Raw genomic sequence first — 25,998 nt, 5'->3', positions numbered from 1 at the left:
AAGAAGGACTTATAGGAAGAAGGATGGCAACTAGATGAAACTCTCCTTGGATGAAAGCAAAGTCACCTATTCCCTTTTCTGTCGGAAAAAGGAAATCGCTTTAAAGAGAAGGTTTTTATCCCTGAGCGAAGGATAGAAAACTAGAGAGATAAGAACAAGCTTGGTGTATGGCTTCCCAGAGAACGCAAAATCATAGATACCAAACGCCTATAACCAATTCTTAATCTTCTTAACCCTTCCATAATAAGTTAATAATATGCTAGATATGAAGAATACTATGACTCTTACTATTATCACATTAGAAGAATACTACCCAGCGCTTGAAGCTTCAAGTTCACCCTATTCAGTGACCCTACGCCCTAACGGGTGGCTTCAGTTCTCCTATTTAACTTGCGCTTTCAAGACGAGGTAGCTTTAGCTTGCTTCATATTATCCGAAAGATCCTTCAATCGCTTTCTTCCTCTTTCAAGTAGTATACGCCCTCCCTCTTTTTTCATGCATTCTCTCTCTTTTTTCTTTCTCTTCCTTTTCCGGTAAGGGCCAAATGGCTGCTTTCATACTGCTATTCAATACTTCATTTTCATTTCCATTGAAGAACTTCATATCTCTTTACCTACTTACTATACTCTAGTAGGCTATCTGAGTAGTACCAGCATCAGCTTTTGCTTCATAATCAAGAACTTTGTGGTAGAATGATCAAAATCGTCAAAAGCCCTCTCACTGGCCAATGATGGGAACATAACGATAAGGATAAGGTAACCACAGTCTTGCCTTTTTCGGTCTTATATCTATAAAGAGACAAAGAACATGAATCTGACGAGCACTAGTACCCTATGAGATGAGGATCCCTCTATATGTATGTATGTTAGATTGAATCCCCATTGGATTGCAACAGAAAGAGTAAAGAGAGGGAACAATGTTTTCAATCATCTTACGTCCCATCCGTCCTTTCTAATAGAACTCCATTTACGCACATCACATGGGTACACCATGTTACAATCCTTGATCTTGATGAGAGGATCGATGCAAGCGAGTGAAACTGCTGAATAACGACATTCATTGCAATGGAAGCAGAAGGCAGACAGAAGTCTCAAAAAGCGTGAGTGAAGGAGGACCACGATACCAAGTCTCATAGCGAGGCCCACAGCTTCTTGCTCTTAAAAGAGGGACTTTCCTGCTTAGCATTACGCGTACACATCTACGGCCCAGTCTCTATTATACTATACTGCATTTGACCAACTATCCATTGGCAAAGAGCCCCAAAGTAGCCTTTCCTTGACATCTCATTTCTTAGCAAGAATAAGTCAAACACAAAGCAAAGGAGACAATCCCACCCCCAACTCCCCATCTGTCAATGAGTTGCTGACCTAAGCTGTCGCTACCCCTTATTATAGAGAGTGCCCCGGGGAGATGCTTCCTATCGGGCAGAGAAATAAATGGAAAGACGCATGCCATGATTATGATATCTTCTTTTGCTGCTGCTAAGCAGTTCAACCTTTCGATAAGAGTGAATCAGAATTACGATCTCTTCTCAAGATGGGAGCAAGAAGGGTGGACCCCACCTAGCATGAAGAGACCGAGCCTCCCGGCTAGAGTAGTCGACGCTAATCACCTTTTTTTAATAAAAAGCCCAGCTTTGGTTGTGCTCTCTTTGGACGTCTACTTAGCGTAATCACGAAGAGCTTAGCTTTTCCTTCGAGGAAAAGACTTGATCTGGCTAGTATAGAATTCTTACTGTTCGAAAAGTCTTTCTAAAACCAAGTCCCAAAGTGCTTGCTTTCACCCGGGTCAAGGTCAATCCGGTCTCCGTCTGGCAGTAGGTCGCCAAAGAAGTCAGTGAGAGCCCGGAAAGGTGGATTTCGTTGTCTGGATTGAATCCTATTCCTGTAACCGGCTTATAGTAAGTACAGTAGTCGTTCTTGGATCCTAGCGAGCGAGACGAGAGGAAATTCGTGATAAGGAGAGTTGCTTTCGGCCTTCTTTTCTTCTTGCAAGACCGAGGAATTCAGACCGAGAATTCAACCTAGCCAACTTTGGTGTCGAGCCAAGTCCCCTTCCGTCTGCCTCTTTCGATGTCCGATCCCGTATACCATAGACCAGCCCACTTCCCTTGCTTTGAAACGCTTCCTTCTATGCAGAAAGAAGAGGAAGGAAAGGAGATTTGGGCGGTTCATTACTGGTGGGTGGCTAAAGAAAGTGTCTGGTCGGGGCTTCCTCATACGAATAAGTAGGATCCGCTCTGTCTTTGCACGACCTAACTAAACCTAACTAAGCATTGCATTCATATTGGACGAAATCAAAGATTAAGCCGCTAGGGCTTCTTTTAACACTTTGTTTTTACGACTGATCCAGATATTGTCCGATCGGTGATCTATGAACCTTCTTTCTCCGGCCGTGGAAGCACATTCTTTCGGTAAGAAGCACTCGCCGGCCTTTATAGGAGTAGGGGAAGGGGGTAAAGGAGAGATAAGACCGGGTCGGGTATGACCATCTCTCACTGAAGGAAGGGGAATTTGAACACGAATAGGTTCAGCAATGAGGCTAGTCAACAAAGTCTTATGTCCCTCGTGGTGCTTTGAGTCAATGAAATTCTTAGCTTTCATTCAGTCAGCTTGGCTTGTCTCAGTCCTTTGCCGCACGTCCTATCAATGGCAGAGAGCTCTCTTAGTCTACTCTTTCTTAGAAGTAAAGATCTGTGGTGCTACTTGGATCTTTCCTGATGGAAGGTTTGATAAAATAGAATCAATAGCAGCTAATAAAAGAAAAGAGAGTAGCTTGCGGGCTGGTCGTCATTGCGCACTAGCTGGTCAGTGGGAGTAAAAGAGTGTTCCGTTAGTGTTCTCAGGTAGGTCGAATGGGGAAAGGTAGGTGAAGTCCGTCATTGAATTGAAGTGGTAGAGCGGTAAGTGGGCATAGAGTCTATGTCTTTCCTATCAGTGGCATTAGTTCCTTTGGCCTTGGGGTTCAAAATCTTCCTTTACTACTACAAAGCAGAAGGTGGATGCTGATAGTCGTCCGCTAGTGGTATCGTATATAAGATCAAGCTTGCTTTTAGGAGTGATCTTTCCCGAAATGAAATATCATAAGAGAAGACAGATCGTAGCTAGAGCTAGGATTCACGGTATCCCGGTTTCATTTCCTTCTTCCTAGCGAAGAGATGCTGACACAGACATATATCCGTAGTTGAAATCCCGTCAATGATTCAAGGCTAGCTGAAGAACTCCGATAGGATTCGCCAAAGCTGATGAAACTAACTAATATAGGAGCACCCCTCTATCGAATAAGGCGCTAGCATAGTCATTCAGCAACGGAATCTGTCTATCCGCAGATCCATCATTCATTCCAGCTTACATATTTGTTATTTGTTGGGTGAATGACTCGGGTACTTTATTTCTTAGACGTGTTTCCATGGCCATGTCTGAGTGAAGAGCTTCTGGCAAGGTATTAAAAGAGCGGTTCTCTAGATTCAATTCCTGCGTATTCAGGTGCCTGGCCTCTTTCTGGCTTTTCACGCTAGGAGGGACAAATGCTTTCTCTCTCGTGCCCCTTTCTTTGTCGATCAATGTACATACATTGTATTGAATATTGACTTTATTCAAAGAGCTAGGGCTAGCCCCGTGCTATTTAGAAAGATTGGCATTCAATCGCTTTCTGGCCAATTCATTCTGCGGCTAGATCTCTGTTTATAAAACGGAGCTTTCGGCCCCCGTACTGGGTGGGCCCCTCCAGTAGTAGAAAGATGCCCATAAACTAGAAGTCATCCTTGGTTTGGAGCTTAGTCTCGATCTAGATCTTAGTACTCCGGGTGTTTTCATTTATACGCGTACTTGTCCAGGCTTTACCTACCCACCGCCTTCCTTCCCATCTCTCTGGGGTGACCAGCTCTTTTCACTATGCTATGGCCAGATCCTTCCAAGGCCCCAGGCGTAAGGCGGCTAAGTGAAGTCCTCTTCCCGAAATGTGCTCTATCCGAGCCTTACAGATTTGCTGAGCATGAATCCCATGCCCTTCCGCAAGAGGTTTCGCCCAGCTATCATACCCAGAGGCGGGGCGTATAATGAGATGTCGACAAGATCACCTGGCTGCTTGTGCCCACCTCTAAGTCCTTCATGCATTATATTGATACGCAGTGACTTCCAATGCGAGGGAAATGCCCTTATCCCACTCGAAACTAACTTAGATTCTGCTGACTCAGATCTGGTGGTCTAACTTGAATTGAATCTGCTCGATTTCAATCTGGAACAACTAGAAAGTTTTTGCATAAAATCTTCCGCCTCCGTCGGCTCTGGAACAGGCTCTTGCCTCTAGCTCCGCCCAATGCATGGTGAATTGATCAATTCCGAAACTAGCCAACTCGAAAGCCAATCACGAACTGCTCGCTACTGGAACTGGCTAACAGAAAGAGCGAAAAGAAAGAGGGCATGTCTCACTAGAAAGACAAAAAAAGGTGAGCGCCTAGCGCGCCCCCAACCTAGGTTGGGCAAGCTTTGGCTTCATTTTGATAGGAAGAAGTTCTTTCGGGAGAAAAAGGTCAAAGCAAGCTTTCCTTTTCACATGGCATGGCGAGTGAAGAAGGAAGCTATAACGAATGAGAATCCGGTAGTCGATTCCGTATTCATTGATCCGGAACGGTGTGCAGATGAATTACCGGGTAACTATCAATTGAATAATAAAGGAGGGAGATCCGATCTTTCTCTGCGCATTAAAACAAGAGTTTCAGAGGGCTCAGGTAAAAGCCCAGAGGATCCTTTCAAAGGAAAGGAGGAGCGTAAGCAGCCTTGAATCAGAAATTCACAGATATTCTATAGATGGAACAAATGCGTTCTTAGCAAGTGAATCATAGGTTGTAAGTGAGAATGGGATTGATGCCGAGAATGCCCTGTTAACAAGAAGGAGCGAAGCAGCTCGACTGAAAGGAGAGGAGCGAAAGGGCAGCACGTCCTACCCAGGAGTATTTAGCCTTGCAAGGTAATAGGCTTACTCTTTTTTCACTTGAATCATAATTTGAATCCTTTTTAATATTTCATATAAAAATGCACCTTATTCTAAAGGTAAACTCTGTCCCTGCCTCTGGTCCGTCCTTCTTTTTGGATTGGACCCTTACTCTGACTCGGATGCCTTCGCCCCTGCAGTTTCATTGCCAGTTTTTAAGGATAGATTTGAATTTCCAGCTCCTTTTATATTCATTTCACAGTCCTAAGGTATTGCGAACCAGTTCAAGTATTTGAACCTTTTGCCTTTGCTGGGAAGTTGAAAAACTCATTCCCTTGAGAAGACCGATCTTCAAGCAGATAGCCATAACTCTATTCTGGCCGGTTGGGGTCCCCCTCTTGTTTATGGTTGCAAGATGCCCTTCTCGCTAAAGAATCCATGTGCCTATCTTTCATGAGACTTTCATGAGAAATGAATGGGAGGTCCCTTATCAACTGCTTGCTTTTCCCTTTGCTTTAGGAGTTCGCTTTTCCTATACCCTCTTTGCAGATGGAAGATAAAGAAGAAGGCTCGAGCTCGATAAGACCTCCTTTCTCTTAGGTCTTGCCGCTGTCATCTTTTCTCTTGTTTAGGATTGGACCGGCTTTCCTTTCTTAACCGGAAGTTTGGAGTTTAATAAACCTTGGTGCCTAGCTAAAGCGAGCTCTTCGATACGCCCCTAATATAAGGAAATTCCCAGTTTAAAGGGAAAGCTACCAAACTCTCTTTATATTGATGCCCGAGATCATTCCTTTTATTTTAAAGGTCACTGCAGGGATTCTTTAAGTGCTTCCTCTTAGGCGATGTCTGGATCTCAGTCTATCTCTTTCTCTTTCAGTTCTTTCAGTGGTAGAAACTTAATCAATCCACTCGTCCTAACTAAGATACCACTAGATCCACTGGATCAACTCCGGAAGGAATTCCTTACCAAGAAAAAAGAGGGAGAGAAGGAATGTAATCAATTTCAAACCCCGAAACAAGCTTGAAACCGCCTTACTGCAGTAGCTGTGTAGTAGTAGCAGAATGGTTGAAGGGCCTTCGATGTTCGGATTTCTTTTTTGATTCGAGTGAAGTGAGAGGGCCCGCACCTTGGGGATCCTTAAGGGAAGGCTTTAGAGCCGTGCTACTGGTGACCACGGTTCTCTAGCGTCTTCGCGGTCCTCCCCAGGTAAATCCATTTAGCTGGAAAGGCAGTAGAGTAGAATCGGTTTCGGGTTTCTCATCCTTACCAAGGAGAGGAGGGACGAATGTCCTATACTATAGCTTTGGGGTTTCCATCTAGCTCTGATGGTGGGAACGCTGCTCTTACAACTCAAACTCCTATTCCGTTTTTGTTGGAAAAGGTGTATTCCCTATACGAGCACGGAGCCGGCATCGGCATTGGGCTTTCTCAACCATCAGTAAGATCAGTAGCGGGGGGTTGGGGAAGCAGGCTATTCCTTGGATAGGTCAGTGGCGAAAGCTAGCTCATCGGTGCTTCTGGTATGGACTTCTCCCCGGATGAAAGAACATATATAGTCAAACGCGTCGATCTTACTCTAATTCCTTGAACCCTATGAAAGAACATATATAGTCAGGGGATCTTCTTCTATTGGAAAAAGGGCTTCCTTCTCTATAGGAAAAAGCGCGGCTATCTTTCTCACATTCTAATATAGGAAAGCGGCCTATAGACTAATCGCTTGGAGGTAACGAAAACGGGGAAAAACAGGTAAACGGGGTAAAGGGTCTAATTCAAATATAGGATAATGGGTCTACTTTCTCTTGCAAGTCGCCTCTCAACGGGATCCTATTCGGGAAGGTAATTCTAATATCTAATAGGTTGCTTGAGGGTCACCCCTTCGAAGAAAGTAACCTTTCCGCAGACAAAGAAATCTCTAGGAATCAAGAATAGGGAGACCTAGCGATTAGGCCGAGAGAAGCGACAAGCTCAACTGTCTTGCAAGAGGGGCTTTAGCCTATGGATTTGAATTCTCTTTGTCGACGGGAAAGCCGCTTTAGATTAGAATTCCCGTTAGCCTAGGAGAGACCTCAAGCCGCTTTCCGAGCTTACTATTAGATTAGTCGTAAGGCCCGAAGACCTACTTAGAGAAGTCAACCGGAGACGGCATCCCCTCAACCGAAAACAAGTTTCAAGCTCGTAGTCGACCTAGGGATTGGGATTCTATTATAATTAGAAGAAGGCGTAGGGTGGGATCGATTCAAGGCGGTTCGTCCACACTTTGTGTTGTTAGAAAATACAAGCTATGCTTCTATGCTGCTTGGCGAGAAGTGAGCTTGGTTGATAGCCGCGCTCGGTCTTGCCGGAAAGTTAAGGCTGGTTAACTCTACTTCCTACCTAGTGGAATCCTATACTAAGTGAAAAGGAAGCACAGGGGGGATCCATACTTTAGACACGCACAGACAGGTGACATACCTTAGAAAAGAAAGTAAGTTCCGAAACTCGGAAGTAGATTCCTTTTTGATTGAGAATGTCGAGGCAGAGGTCCAGGCTAGACCTTGGAAGCCAGGAGTGGAAAAAGATCAGAAGAACGATAAGATAAGCTTAACTAGTGAGGGGTGCAGATGAGCGAGGCTATGGGAACGAAGGTTTGACTGCAACAGATCCCATAAAACAATTCGGATATTGAAAGGAATGAAGGTAATCCCCAAGATAAAGGATAGATAGAGGGGGACCTCAGACTGGTAGTGGTAGGTCAGGAATGCAGAGGGGGCGCTTCAAGGTAGGGCTTCTCGAGCTCCTGAGAAAGTCGTAAGGCGCAAGGCCGTAAGGCAAGGAGAACTCATAGATAGATCGAGTCAGTCGGAAGCTTTCGCAACGCTACAACAATAACAAGCAACGGACATTTGGCTGATTAGTTAAGGTGTCAGCAGTACTCAGCTACCAACTCCTACCATTCTGATTTGTTTTTTTTTTTTTTTGGCGGCTGGGCGGTGCCGACTGCCGATAGATAGAGTGAAAACCCTCAAAATAGAGAGTAATTATTGGCTGCTTTTGAAACTTTTGCAAACGGTTGGAGCTTTTGGCAAATCTGATGGAGGTGAAATCAATATTACAATCCATGACAGGACAGGACTAATGGTTTTTATCATTGATGCCAAACTTTTTGAAAATTCAAGGATCACTCCTAAAAGTAACTCGCATATTATACATCATTCAAATCCATGAAATTGTAACTCGCATATAACTCCTAAAAGTAGAGCAAAATTCAATGAAAGCGACAACCAACCCACCTCTTGAAAATTTGTTCAATACATTTAACATCGTCACAATTACGGTACGTCTTCAGTCTTCATCTTGTCTAAAACTTATTTTACTGAAGGTAGGCTTGACCGGTGATATCAGCGTCGCAATCACCAGAGGAAGGTGGGGGCTTATGCTTGGGCTTTTTTGTAGTGGCTTCATCTGGACCATCTGCACTTTGGGTAGAGCTAGCGGGTGGATTTCCAGCGGGTCTATTGGGCTGGCCCTCTTCTTTTCCGTACAACCCACCACCATATGCTTCCCTCTGAACGGGTTCCATGCGAGAAATATACGGAGGTTGATGCCTCTGGCCTAGGGCTGCAAACGAACCGAGTCGAGTCGAGTTTTGAGTTAATCGAGCCGAGTCTCGACTAAATTTTACCGAGCTCGAGCTCGACGAGTCGGCAATTTTCGAGCTCGAGCTCAAGCTCGAAAAAAAATAAAAAATAAAAATTTTATTTTTAAAAAAATAAATAAATTCTCAAGTATGGTTCGAATTTGTGGTTCAAGACATGTTGCGGAGAGCACAAGGCATATTTTCCTCAATTTGAACCATACTCCAGGAATTAAAAATAATTTCTTCTTTTTTTATTTTTCTTTCAATTTATCTAATTTTTAATATTCATTTTTAAGATTTAAAATAATTATTGATTCAAAACTATTTATGGAAGCAAAGATATGATTTTTATAAAATAATAAGCAAAAACTTTTTCTATTTTTTTGGATTGCTTCAGGGTTAATAAAATAAAAATATTTCTTTTTTTAATGCAACATGACCTTAATTAGGGCATTTTCGGCATTAAGGGGTTTTTGTTAAATGTTTGATCATTCAAAGGGTGAGACCGTTATTTGGACAAATTACAGGGATTGATTGATAATATGGTCAAACCTCGGGGGATGTAAATGTAATTAACCCATAAATAAATTTGGGGTGCTTTTAAATAATTAATAATGGTGCTTGTGTGATGACTCAGTGACACGCTGGCTGCCCTTTACATATCATGATCTATCAAGTTAACACCCAACTCGATTGGGCCCTTGCTCCATTCTTCTTCTTCTTCCTTTTAACCAATCCATCCATCGCCAGCTGCCAGAATATTTTTTGACAGAAGCTAAGTATTGTGTTAGTATATTCTGGTCTTTTCTGTTAAATTTTTCTATTTTTATTTTCTGTTAATTAGTGACTGCTAGCTACAACTTAGAAAGAACCAGCCTGCCTCCAACAAGCAATACCTTGTAGTGTGGTAAGTCATAATTACCTGATGAATTCGACCAAACCAATCCGCAGGCCAGAGTGCAAATCAAAAGTTTCGATAACTCCAACGTTGAACTGAAAATTAAGAAGCCAAATCTTGGTGGCAGTCTTTAGAGTCTGTTGGATAACATACAAAAGTGCTGAAATTAAATTTTTTTAGACATTCAGATGTTTTGTGTGTTTGATAAATGAAAATCCATCTGCTGGATTTGTTAAGCAGTGCTGAACTTGTTTGTATTTTTTTCAGCATAAAAATCCTAACTGAATGTTTAATTCTGATAATAATCAATATAATTACTTCAACTTCTTTATCTTATCTACTAAATCTACCCTTATTTATTAATTATGTTCAAAATTCTTATCTAATTAAACAATCTGATATTCTCTATCTAACGATTTTTAGTTTCAATTTTCTTTCTTTTTAATGACTTTCACATCTTTTTCATACTATTCATATAATATATTTCATCTTTTATATTAATTTGATTTAAAAATAAATATTGTCATTTTCATACCTAATAATTTTAAATTAATTAAATCATAGATTCTATTTCTTTTTTGAATGAAAATATATAATGGTTAAATTATCAAATTAAACTTATTAAGCATTCAGATATAAATATTTGAAATTCAGACATTCATATATTTCTTTTCAATACTTAAAATTTAGCAAATTAATTATTTTAGTATTCAGATTCAATTTTATCAAACGAAACCATAAATTAATTATGTGAACCTTTAATCCAAATCTTTGCCATAGATAAAAGGGATAATTTCAGATACATCCCCTGAGGTTTCTGACAGTCTCGCTCTCCTCCCTTGTGGTTTCAAAAATATCACAAACCTCCCATGTCAGAATTTAGGTCCCATTTCTTACCTCATCATGGCCAAAAAAACTTAAATACCCTCACAAGTCAGCTAATATTTCGTGATTATCAGGACAAATACATTCCAATTCACGTAATTATTTTTTTCTACGCTCTATTTAATCTCCCTTTTACATGTATACATAATCAAATAATTAACACCTAACATGATCTACACTTTTTTAATACCTAGCCATTTCAAATTTATATGTACTATTACACTACTTTTTATAGATATAAACAGTCAAGTAACTAACATCTAATATAATGTATATATTTGCAAATTGATTGTACCTCATAGATCACCCCGTATAAGATATTTATAGGCAAATTAAAATTAGTTATATAGATAAAATTACATACCCACTGCAACTTGTAAGGAGATGCACAAGTGGGTCAAAGCACCAATAACCATTCCAAATGTATACATACCATTGCACTATGCATATTGCTGCGATGACTAATTGCAATATGCATGTGAACAAATAACTGCATGTTCAATAATTTCTATGCATCGTACTTGGTCGATAACACGGTGTACATTATTTCAACCAGATTATACATTCATTAAGTATTTATATACATGCTACTTATTGAAATAAACTACCTCTCTACTAAATATTTAATGCACTATTATAAGCATTAATGGTTGATTTAATATGCAATTGGAACAAATAACCATATAGTAAAAGCTTTTGATATAATATTATTGATGAATAACATATTGTATCTGAAATTATCCTTTTTTTCTAATTTATTTTTTATTTTTATTAGTTTTCATTATTTCACTAATATAACTTGTACACTTACCTCAGGGGAGGTTTGTGAATTTTTTGAAACCACAGAGGAGGAGAGTGAGACTGTCAGAAACCTCCAATTATCCCTAGATAAAATGGTAATGATGCTAATGCACGTGGCGTATGCCCTTTTCATTCGCTGTTCCACCAGAACCTACTTAAGATGAGGGCACACAAAAAGTAATGAATTAAGCGGCTCCCTTTCCTTCCTGTACTAAGCATAAACAGATCATCATCCACATGCAGATGCAGCAGCGTGACAAGTCCCGTTAAGTTAGCTGCTGCCAAGATGTCCCAACCAGCTGGATTTATTCGCGGATCCACTCCCCTGCTGTCCACGGCCAAAAGACAAAATACCACGACTTCCCCCCCAAGCGCCCTGCCCCCTCGTGCGTCTCTAATTTATTTCCCTGACCGCGTAATTGTCTTCCCTTTATAAACCTCCCCACCCCACACCTCTATCTCTCGTTCACTCGCAGAACAGAAACTCAGCAAACCAAAATGCCCTCTAAAATGGTGACCAACTTCAGAAGATCCCTTTCATTTCCAAGCCAACCGGGCTCTTCTTCTTCTTCCACAAAATTGCCCAAAAAGGCCTACCACGTTAGATCTACCAGCCTTCCCTGTAGATCGCACCCCTTGGTTTCTCAGCTCAGAGATGAGATCAATGAGCTTAAATCATGGGCATCTTCTTCTAAACCCGATAACCACCGCACCTCAGCCTGGCTCTGTGACGGCTTGAGCCAGCTCACGAATGTCCAAGAATCCCTGGATGATCTCCTCCAGCTCCCTCAGGCTCGCGAATCTTTGTGCCCCAACCATGATTTGATAGAAAAGTTTCTAGACGACTTTCTGGGCTTGGTCGATGTTTATGGGATTTTCCAAACGTTGCTTTTAACGTTAAAACAAGAGCATTTGGCGGCACAGGTGGCTGTAAGAAAAAGAGATGATTCTAAGACAGCTTTATACTTGAAAAATTTGAAAAAAATTGCTAAAGATTTCGGCCAGCTCGAGTCCTCCGTCCAGTCCATTGCCGGTGGACAATTAGTCATATTATCCCCGCCAGCACCAGCAGCTGCTGGGGAAGATGCTGAGATTGCTCGAGTTCTCAGGGACGCCATCCAGGTTACGGCTTCCATTTCGGCTGCACTTTTCAATGGGCTCTCGGTTTCCTTGGCATTTCGGAAACCATCATGTGTAGGCTTGATCAGCTTGGTGAAGAACAGCAAAAAAATAGCTATCGTTAAAGGCGGCATTCAAGAATTTCAACAAGTTAGTTTTCAGAACTTATGGGGGTTGCAAAGAAAGGGTGAAGAGGAGTTGAAATTGACGTTAAAGATAATGCATGAATTGGAGGATTGTATCCGTGGGATTGGAAGCGGTGGGGAGAGAGTGTTTAGGAGTTTAATCAGCACCAGGGTTTCACTCCTCAACGTTGTCACACACTAATATTAGTTAAGTCGGACGCTTGGATATATTTCAAGAAGCAGCCTTTCTTGACATAGTACTAATTAACTTGTTCTGTTTATATATCTTTTTTTTTTTTTTCCTCCCTTTCTGTTTCTGTCAAAAAATTGTCTTATGTTAACTCCGCCTAGAAAGATTAGGAAGTTCTGACCAAATCGTGTCCATGCCGTGGCACATCTACGTGTACAATAGTGATGAATACGGTAAACTAATCAAATGACTTGTCAAAATGAAATCTTTTCAGTTTTTCTTCGTCCTGGCTGAGAAACCATCTGTGACCTCCTTTACACTCTACAGGTACAGGTTGGCTCTACCTCCACCTCCTCTCCTATTATTGGCAAACTTACCAAATTGAAAGCGACAAAAACTTGGGTACATCTAATCTCAATTACAGCTTATTATCCAAATTTTATCACACCTTTAATGCAATTCTTCTTCTTTTTTTTTTTTTTGGGGTTTTGTTTTAAGAACAATGAAATGGTCCTTTTTATTTATCAATAATATAATAATTGTCAAAATACATAAATTCTTGATTTATGGTAGAACCTGTAGGCTTATGTATAAAATAGTGGGCATGACAATTGACACATCGTTTTCAATGAAAAACCTCTTGATGTTCTACGTTAGTATTCCATCGTTTCATCCCTCATGCTGTTAACATTTAATAAGCATACAGTCTGGATCAATTGGTATGAGAAATCTGGTTCGGTTAGTGCCAGTGCTTTAGGCAGCGTTGTAGATGCAAGGCTAATTTTCATCCAGCAAGCAATAGTATTGCCAAATTGTATTCCGAAGAAAGGAAAAAAAAAAAAAGAAGAGGCTGTAAAAAGAAGAATCTTAGCCAGATGTTTTAACGGTCCAGCATCACCATGCACGCAACGCACTGAGACATGCAGCCTGACATATGGAACTGGATCCGTCAGAACTCAGAAGAAGAGAGGCAAGGCAACAACCAAAATAATTGTAAACAAACAAAAAAAAAATTTAGTACTAATTAAATTGTGCATGAGCGTTTGGATTAGCATATGGAGGCAACAAAGCACATGATTGGCTTTGGTTCTCCATAATTAATTGTACGCTCGATTGATGCTCATTATGAGAACTCTTTAAATAAATACTATGTATTACAGGCCGATCGAACCTGGTGTTTCTGCTAGAAATTTCAATAATGGTATTAATGATTTTATGTAATCATTTCCTTCATAATTCATAAAAAGGTCCTTTCATCATAACACATTATTCTTTTCAAGGGACCAAAGATGAATTGGCATTGCCTTAAATCTGCCCCGCTGATACGACTTGCATTTGTTTATCAGATTTGTCAAGGCTGACCATGTTCACTTCTCTCATCATGGTTTTATTTTCATAATAATATGTTTATAGTAGTATCATCTTTCCATTTCTTCCCTGGAGGGACCGAAATTGTGAGGTCTGTCAAATTATGGTTAATTGTGTTTGGATTGCATTTTCCATGATTTTTCATGGAAAAATTGCTGTAGCGATTTGATGTATGTGAGGAAAAAAGGTAATAGAGAAATGTGATCACAGAAAACAACGTAATTTTCCGACGGAAAACTGCAATCCAAACAAGGCATAGTTTATAATCGATTCAAGAACAAGTTTATCAACAACTCCATTATTTTTTCATATTTAAATCCTATTATTTATCTATCAGGTACATCACATATCATTCTTTTTAATTGTCAAGTACATTAATAGAAAAAAAGTGCACCTAGTTCTTTTTTTTTTTTTAAATACCAAGCTATGGTCAATTCAATTAGTAAATGTTTTAATTGTTTCTCTCCACGAATGTGTGTAAGATATCCTAAGTTGTAAGGATGATGGAGTCATTTTATCATTAATGATGTAAGCATTGAACGCCAAATTATCTTGATTTTTTTAAAAAAAAAATTTATTTATATGCTCGTGCCTCCTCCTGATATGGTTCAAGCAGCCTACCAGACCGACGAGTCACACTCGTCAGACTCTTACTCATCTCTTTCAATTTCCTTATTGTCATGTAATGGTACCACCGTCACCATCCAGCGTCCGTTTCGATGGAGATCAGAAAGCAGCATCTGCAAGGAATATGAATAGCCATTAGTATTGCCCCTTTGTTCAAAAACTCATTTTCCTTTCCAACCCCAAAATCTGCATTCTTTCCTGACACACCGGAGAAACTTGTCCTTTAGTTCCATTAAAACCACCAACCCTACAGCCACCGCCTTTGTGTTCCCCCGGTGTCTTCTTTCTTTCTCGTAGCACCTACGATTAGGATTTCGGATTATTTTTAAGCCATATAAGTTTTGAAGAAAACCCACCCACTTGTACAACACCCAATATTATTAAAACAAATAAATCAAAAAGAAAAAGAAAGTATCAAAGATGAGGGGTCTACAATTTTTTTTCTTCTTCTTTTTGGAGATGATACAAAGCGAGGTGGAATTTGTGGAAGAAATGTTTGCACTGGAAAATTGCGTTGAGACTCAAATTTTGATTTCTACATATATGCGGTATAAGGGGGGTGGGGAAACCAAGAATAGAACCACAATTAAGTCAATTGAATACTCCCTCCGTCCCACTTTGATAGTCCCGTTTTCCTTTTTCATCTGTCACAAATTGTAGTCCACTTTCTAATTGAAGAATGCAGTTGAATTTTAATTTACCTAAAATACCCTTATTCAATGTAAGTTGTTGTTATTATAAACCTACCCCATTTAATGAGAGTTAATTTTTTTTTACCATAAACCTACCCCATTCAAGTTTCCATAAAGTTGTACCATATTTAATGTGAGGGTATTTTAGGAAAATAGCAATCTAAATTTACTTTTTCAACAAAGTTAACTACTTTTTCTTAAACTGTGTGAAAAAAAAAATAGGACTATCAAAGTGGGACGGAGGAAGTATTTATTATGTGGCAAATTGTGTACGAATCGGTCTACAAAAGCGGCTGTAGACCGAGCCCACACAAGTTTTTTTTTTGGCCTTTACAAATGCAATGAATTAATGTAAAAGTAGCCCTTAAACATCATTTTGTAATGACAAAAATACCCAATATAATTTCCCGCTTTCAATTTACAAGGACAAGCCAAGAAAAGTAGAAAACACGACACGTTTAGTACGAATGAAGTAGTACTAGTATGAATGGACAGAGACGAGAAATGGCGAAAAAGACGGAGAGACTTTTTTGTCTGCTGCAGAAAGTGGCAGAAAGCCTATCAAAAGGTAGGAGGTACAAGAGAGAAAAGGAAAAAACGGCAAACCGGGACAGCGATAGCGATAGCTCCTCGTGTACACGCTGCTACACACTAAAGTTTCATCGTCATCGTCATCATCATCATCATCATCATCATCATCAACCTCCTCATCATCATCGTGGCTTGGTATCTGGAAATCGATCACCCCACCATAACTGATAACCCCAGCCCTTTATCTAAATCTTCAAACCCCTGCCACCTCTAGAGCCCTCTGTCGCGCACGCAAGCACTGCCTTGTCACTTTGTTGTTCATCTATTCACACAAACACACACTTAAAAATATTAATAGTACTTACTAGTAGCAGTACTATAAAACGCAAACTTTTAGTACCTTAAAACACGATGATGGTTTGACAGTTTTAATACAACTCCCTTCCTGCCATTCCCTTCTACTCTTATACTACTATTAGCTGTATTTGTAGCATTTTTTTTTTTTTATAAACTGATGTGCATATATTCATTTCTTTAATAAATTCCGAAACAAAATAAAGCATCCTCATTTTTTATATGTGATGCCACTACTTGCTCTTTTTTCTACCTAGTATAAAGCTTAGCAGTTACTAACATATTACTGCTTCCTAGGTTAAAAGCGGATTGAAAAAGAGCAATCCCCTATTTTTGTTTTGGGAGTTTTCTTTTTCTTTTTTTTTTTGGTCCTTTTTGTTTTTTTTTTTTTTATAGTTAGTCGAGTCGTGTCAACTCAACTCAACTGAGTTATGGGCTGTTGCCAATCGTTTCTCCCGATGGGCTCTCGTCCTCGAGACAAGGATCAACACCACTACGGTGGAGCTGTCGGCGGCCAACCCCACCATCCTCGTTCTTCAAATGGAACCGAAGGAGCTGGCGCACAAGGCTTCTCGGAGTTCTCCCTAGCTGAGCTTAAAGCTGCCACCAATAACTTCAGCTCCGATTTCATTGTCTCCGAGAGTGGCGAGAAGGCTCCCAATGTGGTCTACAGAGGCCGCTTACAGAATCGCCGCTGGATCGCTGTTAAGAAATTTACTAAAATGGCCTGGCCCGACCCTAAACAGTTTGCAGTACTCTCTCTTTCCCTCCCTCCTTCCTTGTTAAGTAATTAAAGATTTAATCTTTTCCTTTTTGTGCAATTGTTTTGGGATTCTTATTGGTTTTATTTGGGATTCAAAAAAGGAACCGATGGAGAATTTTTTTTTAAAAAAGGAACAAATTTTGATGTCTATTTTGGTTTTGTTTTTTTTAATAGGAGGAGGCTAAAGGTGTTGGGAAATTGAGGCATAAGAGGCTGGCGAATTTGATAGGCTACTGCAGCGACGGAGATGAGAGGCTACTTGTAGCTGAATTTATGCCTAATGATACCCTTGCCAAGCATCTTTTTCATTGTATGTGTTTCGATTTTTATGCATATGCTTATCTCCTGTTGCAACTTTTGGAGAAGTTAACCTTATTAGTTCAGCTGTTGTTAGTCTTACCAAATCCTGTTTCTATCATACGAATATCCCTTGGTTCATTGGGTTGTATCTATTTAAAAAACAATAATGTGTTTTTCATTAGTTTCGAATTAATGTTTTTGGTATCGGTGCTTTATTATCTGGGGTTTCTGAGGATAGGTTCAAAGTGGTGCTGCCTCTTGTCGGTGCACGAGTTCTTTTTCTGTTGTGCATAAGTTCTGTTTTAAGAGTTTTCTAATCAAAGGGGTTTATTGAAATGAATGACTGGGGTTTATTGAATATGGTAGAAGTATGAGGTCTATTATTATCCAAAAGACAGGATTTTTAATGAGAGAAGCCACGTGAAAGAGAAGAGCTCTGGATGACTTTTTTTTGTTTCTAAATTGTTTGCAATATAAGCATATTTCTGGAACATGATTTTCATTTCAAATTGATGAAGGCATATTTTGGAGAATATGTTACCACTTTAAGATCAAATGTGGATGTATCAAAGGAATTGTTGCAAATTAAGTCAGCATTAATTTATTCATGTATTCGTTGTGAGGGACAAGTGAATGTCAAAAAGTCCTTTGATATTTCCGAGCACAACTATTTGGGTACTAAATCCACCCTTTCCCCCTTTTCATGCTCTTCTGTTCCTCTTGGCTGTGGCTTAGCACTTCTTTGTTTTGATTTCTAAGTTCCAGCTAGTAAGATACTTTGTATTGTGCTCTTTCCTTTTGGAACTATATCAATGTAACTGCAAAACACGTGTTGATATCTGATGGTTTCTTCTAGTTTGTTGGAGCTGATAAGGAGTAATATAATTTTCTTATTCCATCATTTCCTATGGTCACTTTTTAACTTCCTTCTCAGGGGAGAACCAGACTCTTGAGTGGGCCATGCGTTTAAGGGTAGCTTTGTATATTGCTGAGGCTCTGGATTATTGCAGTACAGAAGGTCGTCCACTGTACCATGATTTGAACGCATATAGGGTTCTCTTTGATGAGGTGTTGTTATGAATCTTTTGACTTTATTCCCTGCTCATGTAGAAATATGTTTTATTGTTACATGTGACCATCATTATTCAATTGCAAACTTTTGCCATATTGGCCCTTAGCAGTACTCCTGCAGATGCTCTAGATTTTAATTCGAGAAATGCATTAATGTGGCTGTTGTCTTTGGCAGAATGGTGACCCACGGCTTTCTTGTTTTGGATTAATGAAAAACAGCCGGGATGGTAAAAGTTATAGCACAAATCTAGCATACACGCCTCCTGAGTATTTGAGAAATGGTGAGTACTTTTTCCTTTCTGTTATTTGTCTTATAATTGGAAATGAGAAATAGCTAATGCTGCACCCTTTTAGTGAAATGACATGCTAAAAAATTGCTTTGTATTCTAAGTAGACTCTTACTTTTGTAGTTTGGAAAGTAAATTGATTAAAGGAGTAGTTAATTAGTTATCTCTCTGAGCTTCTTGATTTGGCTTCTTGATGGCCAATGAAATTAAAACTAAGTTGGAATTTGTCCCTCATTTGCTCAAGAATCAGCACCAATTATTTGGGTTTATGTAAATTGGGTGGGGGCTGGTTGTTAAATGCCGGAAACAGGGATTGTATTAGTGTTATATTACCATTTTCCAGCAAAGAAATTACTGTACAAGTTTTGGTGTTTTTTGACAATGATTCAGTAGCCATGACATGCTGTTTGTCTTTTAGAGAATTAGCAGTTAGTGCACATTATGACATTTTCTTTAGCTGAGCAAGTGTCTTTGTAGATCTGAATGCATGTCTGGTTTCTTTGTTGTTTTCATATTTTGAGGTCAGTATTGACTTGATTTTGGAGATATTGTTGACTATTCACAAACCTATGTTTTATGTAGGAAGGGTCACTCAAGAAAGTGTTGTTTTCAGCTTTGGAACTGTCCTTCTAGATCTTCTAAGCGGGAAGCATATCCCTCCTAGTCATGTAAGTTGTTTGTAGCTTATAACAAAATACTGTCTCATCTTCCTGGTGTTCCTTCTGAGTCTCGCGGAATTTTATCCCAAAATTCCTTTCTCTACATACATTTATACTGTAGCATAAATGTATCATATATGTATGTATGTGTGCACACACACATATGTATGATATTCATACTGGAATGAAGGCATTCACTTGCTACTTGGGCAGTTGGACGTGCTGAGTAGATTTTAGATGCATCCTTAATAAGTGCATATCTGCTCAAAGAACGTGCACAGTGTGTCAAGAAATGATAAAATTAGATTTGTGAAGTGACTGATTACGTGGCTAACTCATTTTTCATGGTTGTGTGAAACTTCTTTTAGCCTTCTGCTTCCACATGCACTCTAAAAAGTTTTGCTTTGTGCTTTCATTCTTTGAATAGGATATGTATACATCCACTTTGTTAGTATTTTTCTAGACTGCCTCATAGTGTTAGATAGCTAGCTAAGGAATGACCAGAACAGACTCATTTATATCAAAGGTCAACATCATGAAAAAAGCGTTTGTGAATTGTCTCCGTCTTCGTCCCAAAAGAAAAGAAATCATGTTTCACGTAAAGTTTTGATGGTTTTAATGCATCTGATGTTTGAGGTGAACAAGAATCACCACCTCAAAGTTAATGTTGTGCTTGGTGAAAATATCGACCTGTAATTGGCTGAGTGCCTTGAGTCTTTTGGTTATGCTTTTCCTAGAGAAATTGTTTTACGGTTTATGGATGCCATGATTGATCAGGCACTAGATATGATACGAGGCAAAAACATACTTCTTTTGATGGATTCACATTTGGAGGGAAACTTCTCAACTGAAGAGGCAACTGTGGTTTTTGATCTTGCTTCTCAATGCTTGCAATATGAACCAAGGGATCGGCCAAACACCAAAGATCTTGTCTCAACACTTGCTCCCTTGCAAAATAAATCTGATGTAAGTTGAACTTTTTAAAGTTTGCTTATGTACTATGTAAGTTAATGATATTTGATTCCTTGATGAGCTATTTCTGTTGTTATTTATAATCTGACTTTAAAAGGTCATATTGAATGAGTAATTGGGCCTTGTTATCTTATGTTTCCTTTTGTGTTCTTAGTTTATACTGAAGAATTTAAGTTTCCAAATGTGTTTATGGTATATCCACTGCTTATGTAATGTGCCTTTTAAGCATTAAAGTTTGGTTATTTTGGGAGCTGGAGTATGGTTATTTGATTTACTCCAAGCTATATGTGTATAATCATCTACGTCTCATTAGGAGCTCTTTGCAAGAGTCTCCAAAATTCCAGCACTTCAATATTCTACTAAGAACACAGTATCCTAGATGTAGTTATGCTACTTTACTGGTTGTTATTCCACTTTGCACTTTTAAATTATAAATTTTGCACAGGTGCCATCACATGTGATGCTTGGAATTCCCAAGCATGATGAAACACCAGCAACTCCACAGCACCCTCTTTCACCAATGGGCGATGCCTGTTCGCGTATGGATCTCACAGCTATCCATCAAATTTTGGTAGCAACACACTATAAAGACGATGAGGGTACCAATGAGGTAATTTATCTGCGCTATAAGATGCAATGGTATCTTGCCTAAGACATATATATTCTAAGGGAATCAGTGTCAAATCTGCAGTTATCTTTCCAAGAATGGACTCAGCAAATGAGAGATATGTTGGAGGCAAGGAAACGTGGGGATTTGGCATTCCGCGACAAAGATTTTAGGTCTGCGATAGATTGTTATTCTCAGGTAATATTATACTATTTTTGCTTTTGTTCTGGTGGCAAAAGAGTTCAGTGTTTGGCTTTGGCCATTGTATGCTAACTCTTCATGTTGAGCGCTGCATCGTTGATTGCCTAGGAGTTAAAAATTGTTGACTGTTTCTGACAGAGATGCCATAATCTTCACTTTGGGATCATATTGTTTCTCTGTCTGAAAGTATGCTTACGAATTAGTAGGTTCTTGTTAAAAATTGCGAAATAATTTACATTTTTTCCCCTTCCCCTGGATGGTCTTGCAATATTAGAATGGAAGAGCACCTGGGTTTTCTTTTTCCAGATGCTCTGCTTGATAATTATATAAGATTGAGGATTCATTATGGCTAACTACAATCAAACCATGATAACTCGGCCATACACCACACTGTTTTCCTGAGTATCAAGTATTTTTCTCTCATTAAAGGAAATATACGGGCCAGAGAAATTAGCAAGTAGTTCCTTATTGGTACAGTGGTCACATCTGTTTTTTCTGGTTTTATATGCAGTTCGTAGATGTCGGCACCATGGTCTCTCCAACCGTCTATTCACGACGAAGCCTTTGCTATCTTATGTGCGATCAACCTGACGCAGCTCTTCGAGATGCAATGCAAGCGCAATGTGTCTACCCGGATTGGTCTACAGCATTCTACATGCAGGCAGTTGCCCTTGCCAAGCTCGACATGCACAAGGATGCGGCTGATATGTTGAATGAGGCTGCTATGCTGGAGGAAAAGAAGCAACGGGGTGGGAGAGGATAATTGTGCCTTCGTGTAATATTCTTTTATAGCCATGATTCATTCAATTGTGTTGTTGTAACGATTGACAGTTGCAATGTATCATTTGGTTTGAGGTGTTTGCCATATAAAGATGTACAATAGAGGGGGAGGCACACTTAAAATTGCGGTATATGCTCAAAAAATTTTTAGTCGAGCTTGTCAGAGTAATTGATAATTTCTCAATGTGTATAGTTGTAATACAACAGAGCTTGGGTCTTCAGAGTTAAATTATGCAACGTATAGTTCAGCCTTGCCATCAATGAATAGGCTCAGGAACTCTTCTCCATCAACTGTTACTTTTTCTATGAGCAGTTGAGCGAGCTTGTGCAGAATGTCAATGTGTGTGGTCATTATTTGTTTGGCCCTGGAATATGCCTTCTCTACGAGCTCTCTAACTTCTGAATCCACCACATCGGCAGTAGCCATAGAGTAGTCTTTCTGGGAAGACATCTGCAATTTAAACGAAACGAGGCGTCAATCAAAATTCTTTTATTACAAAAACAGTCGGACATATCTAATTTTGAAGGAAACAAGCACCTGCTGACCAAGGAAGGGATTGCCACCAGGTCCACCTATCGCAACTTGTCCAATCTTTTTGCTGAAACCAAATCTTTCAACCATCTGTCTCGCCACCCGTGAAACTTGCATGAAGTCATTTGACGCACCGGTTGTGACGTTTTCGGTTCCAAAGATAACCTCTTCGGCAACCCTGCATGATGGAGGCGAGAATGAAATCAATAACGCCCTCAGGCTGAGTCATGGACATGCCAAACACTAAATAGCAATTAGGTGCGAAAACCCCTTTTCTACTTTTATTTAGAGAAATGCATGTGGTAAATTCGTAGAAAAGAAGAAGCAAGGTTCCTTATCCACAAGAATATCAACACAAGCAAAGGATTAGATATGAAGCAAGGATTACATATGATGTTATTTGTGGCTTTCTTGTATATGCATATGTCATAAGCTATCCTCATTTTCCAAATGATGAATATACGAGCAATGCAGATGCATTGGATCCTTTTACTTATAATTCACAAACAAGTTTCCTTTCAGATAAATCAGTTTAAGGAAGCGGGCAGCATAGCACGCTAACCTTCCACCAAGGGCAACTGCCATCTGATTCTCCAGGTAGCTTCTGCTGTATAGTCCTGACTCTAGCCTCTCTTCACTTGGAGCAAAAAATGTAAGACCACCAGCTTGGCCACGAGGAATGATTGAAATTTTGGCAACAGGGTCATACTCTGGCATTAGTGCACCAACTAAAGCATGGCCAGCCTCTGTAAAGCAGATAGACCATATGCATTACATCAATGAGATGACTAATTCACAATTGAAAGATTAGCAATAGACAGCAAAGTATGCATCCATACCATGATAAGCAACCAGCTTCTTCTTCTCATCTGAGACAACAGCATTTTTCTTCTCTGGGCCAGCAATTATTCTCTCCAAAGCATCAGAAATCTCATCCTTGCTGATTTCCTTGAGGTCACGCCTGGCAGCAAGAATGGCTGCTTCATTCATCAAATTCTGCAAATCAGCACCAGTGAATCCTGGTGTTCTTCTGGAAATCTTTTCGAAGTCCACATCCTTGGCAAGAGCCTTTCCTCTGGAATGCACCTGCAACACAAGACATGTTAATGGTACAATCAGGAATGCTATGAAACAATTAGTCGTTGGCGGACATTACAGGAACCCATTAGATTTTTATTGAAAGAGTTTGAGAATCAACTTAGGACATGAACAGTAACAACACTATCTCTGTCACATAATCACTAAAGTTGCACAAGTATCCAGAACACCAAGTAGGTGGATCAAATTCAGAAGATATTTCTCCCTGATAATGCATTTACAAATAATGTATTTGACAAACTTGGGCAGATTCCATTATGGTACAGCAAAATATTACGTTGTAACACAATCTACTTGTAAAAAGAACCCAGACTGTGTTTCTTAAAGATGCGTGTTTCAAAATAGAGTGCATTTGCATCTGTCACTTTTAGATCGCAACCATCTCTTGCTTCCGAATTAAAGCCTATGCTCAACCACACACGGTCTATGTCCATGCTACTATTATAATGACTTCAATGACATTGCTGCTAAAATAACAGAATGAAAACGTGTAGATTACTAGAAAGGGAGCTGACCTGAAGAATCTTGACTCTGCCAGCGACATCAGGTCTGTCCACTGTAACCTGGCGATCAAACCTTCCAGGCCTCAATAATGCAGAGTCAAGAACATCCGGCCTGTTAGTTGCTGCTAAAACTATAACACCCGAGTTCCCTGAAAACCCATCCATTTCAGTCAACAGCTGATTAATGGTCTGTTCTCTCTCATCATTTCCCCCACCAAGCCCTGCTCCTCTCTGCCTTCCAACAGCATCAATCTCATCAATAAACACAATGCAAGGAGCCTTAGACTTGGCTTTCTCAAACAAATCCCTCACTCTGGAAGCTCCAACACCCACAAACAACTCCACGAATTCAGAAGCAGCACAGGAAAAGAACGGCACGCCAGCCTCACCAGCAACAGCTCTAGCCAAAAGGGTCTTCCCTGTACCAGGTGGTCCAACCAAAAGACACCCTTTGGGAATCTTAGCACCTAGAGCAGTGTACTTATCAGGATTTTTCAAGAAATCAACTACTTCTTGCAACTCCAGTTTTGCCTGATCAGCTCCAGCAACATCAGCAAAGGTCACACCCGTCTCAGGAACCTCCTGAAACTTTGACTTGGACCTGCCGAAATCCATAGGCCCGCCGAGACCACCAGGCCCACCGGGTCCTCCCTGAGCCCGCCGGAAAAGGAAGAACAAGCCAGCAAAAGCGAGAAATGGGAAAAGCAAATTCCCAATAAAATTAAACAGACCATTGCCAGAATCACCCTCAGAAACTGAAATGTCAACTCCGTTCATTGCCAAAATGTCAATCAAGTCGGGGTCATTAGGCACAATTACAGTAGCTCTGCGGCCATCCACGGCGGTGAGCTGAAGGGCACTACCGTCTTTGCTGAACCTTACCCTCTCCACTTTACCCTTCTTGACAGCATTCAAGAATTCACTGTACCGCCACTGGGACCCCTCTGGGAGGTCAGTGGAGGGCTGAGCTTGGGGCTTTGGGGCATTCAAGATCAGATTTTGGGAAAAGGGAGATGGGTTTGAAGGACTGGGTTGTGGGGCTTCGGCTTGAATTACCGGAGGCAGAGTTGGCGGGGCAGTGTTATCCACGGCTAAAGCTCGTGGGTTGATTGAGGAAAATAGTAGAGCAGCTAGTGTGGCTTTTGATGGAATATCCTTCAAGGATTGTGAAATACTATTGGATTTTTTCCCTCCAAGGATTGATTGGGGAACAAGAAATTTTCTGGGCAAAGATTTAGTTGTCTTTGGGGTCGGAGGTGAGAGGAAGATTTGAGTACCCAAGAAGTTGGAGGCTGTGGAAGAAGCCATAGGGGAAGTTCAATTGGTTGAATCAGACGCAGTTGAGGCTTACTACTCCTCTATGCTGGCAGTTTTCAGTGTAAAGTTCGAGTCTTTCTTTTTGTGAGCTTGGGGAGTTTCACGTTGGAGCTGCGAAAGATAAAAGTGATTGAATCTCAACTACTATACCGGGGACTTTTCAGGGGAGGGAGTGAATATATATCTGTCCATGAGAGCTTGGTTTGATAAAGGGTATGAAGAAAATTTGTGAAACAAGTCTGGAAGATCAAAGTTGGGTTTTTGGTTCAACATAAGCCATATGTTTGGGGAGTAGCTTGGATTGCTTCTACGTGTTTTCAATGCTAACCAGAAATGGGAGCTTTGATTTTTTTATTTTTTCGTTTCTTCTTGCCCCACGAACAGCAAAATGAAGTATAAACCGGTAGTGTTGTTAGGCCAGGCCGAACCGGCCAATCCGGTTATGAACCATTTTTTTTTGTCCCCAAACTGATTTGTAGCACAAAATCGCTTTGATAAAAAATCAGTCAAAATCGATTAAATCAGTTACCCGATTCTCAATCTTTTTCTTTTTCTTTTCTCCCAATCATAATTTGAGTTCTCTAAATTATAACATATTCGTTTATTAATAAGAATTTAAAAAGTCACCCATTTAGTGTAAGTATTAAAATCACTCGCTTTCTTGAATAATCTCTAAATCAAAATATTTTCATCCTTACGATCCTATCAATTTAGCATTAGTTATTCCAACTTGCATTAATTTGTTTTAATTTAATTTTTCAAGTGGTTT

General features: G+C 39.9%; 3 protein-coding genes across 3 annotated transcripts; 2 read left to right on the top strand and 1 right to left on the bottom strand.

Moving 5' to 3' along the window:
• The first annotated feature begins 11,643 nt into the window (after positions 1-11,643).
• Positions 11,644-12,579, top strand: LOC140007653 (uncharacterized). Its single transcript, XM_072050576.1, has one exon. The coding sequence runs from the start codon at positions 11,644-11,646 to the stop codon at positions 12,577-12,579; it is 936 nt and encodes a 311-aa protein (XP_071906677.1).
• A 3,616-nt stretch (positions 12,580-16,195) lies between these two features.
• Positions 16,196-22,040, top strand: LOC140007587 (serine/threonine-protein kinase BSK1-like). The gene is made up of 9 exons (XM_072050359.1): positions 16,196-16,891; positions 17,077-17,212; positions 18,137-18,270; positions 18,449-18,554; positions 19,143-19,228; positions 19,997-20,185; positions 20,637-20,801; positions 20,883-20,996; positions 21,511-22,040. Exons 1-9 carry the CDS (start codon positions 16,571-16,573, stop codon positions 21,760-21,762), a joined length of 1,503 nt encoding a protein of 500 aa, XP_071906460.1. The 5' UTR covers positions 16,196-16,570; the 3' UTR covers positions 21,763-22,040.
• On the bottom strand, positions 21,903-25,568 carry LOC140007586 (ATP-dependent zinc metalloprotease FTSH, chloroplastic-like). Its single transcript, XM_072050358.1, has 5 exons — positions 23,925-25,568; positions 23,151-23,397; positions 22,874-23,057; positions 22,318-22,489; positions 21,903-22,230 (listed from the first exon to the last, which is right to left on the bottom strand). The coding sequence occupies exons 1-5, from the start codon at positions 25,218-25,220 to the stop codon at positions 22,009-22,011; spliced, it is 2,121 nt and encodes a 706-aa protein (XP_071906459.1). The 5' UTR covers positions 25,221-25,568; the 3' UTR covers positions 21,903-22,008.
• Positions 25,569-25,998: the final 430 nt, after the last annotated feature.

This window comes from Coffea arabica, chromosome 5c, assembly GCF_036785885.1.
Source record: "Coffea arabica cultivar ET-39 chromosome 5c, Coffea Arabica ET-39 HiFi, whole genome shotgun sequence".
NCBI classification, from domain to species: domain Eukaryota; kingdom Viridiplantae; phylum Streptophyta; class Magnoliopsida; order Gentianales; family Rubiaceae; genus Coffea; species Coffea arabica.
Note: the sequence above shows the minus strand (reverse complement) of the source record. Positions and strands in the feature narration are given on the sequence as shown.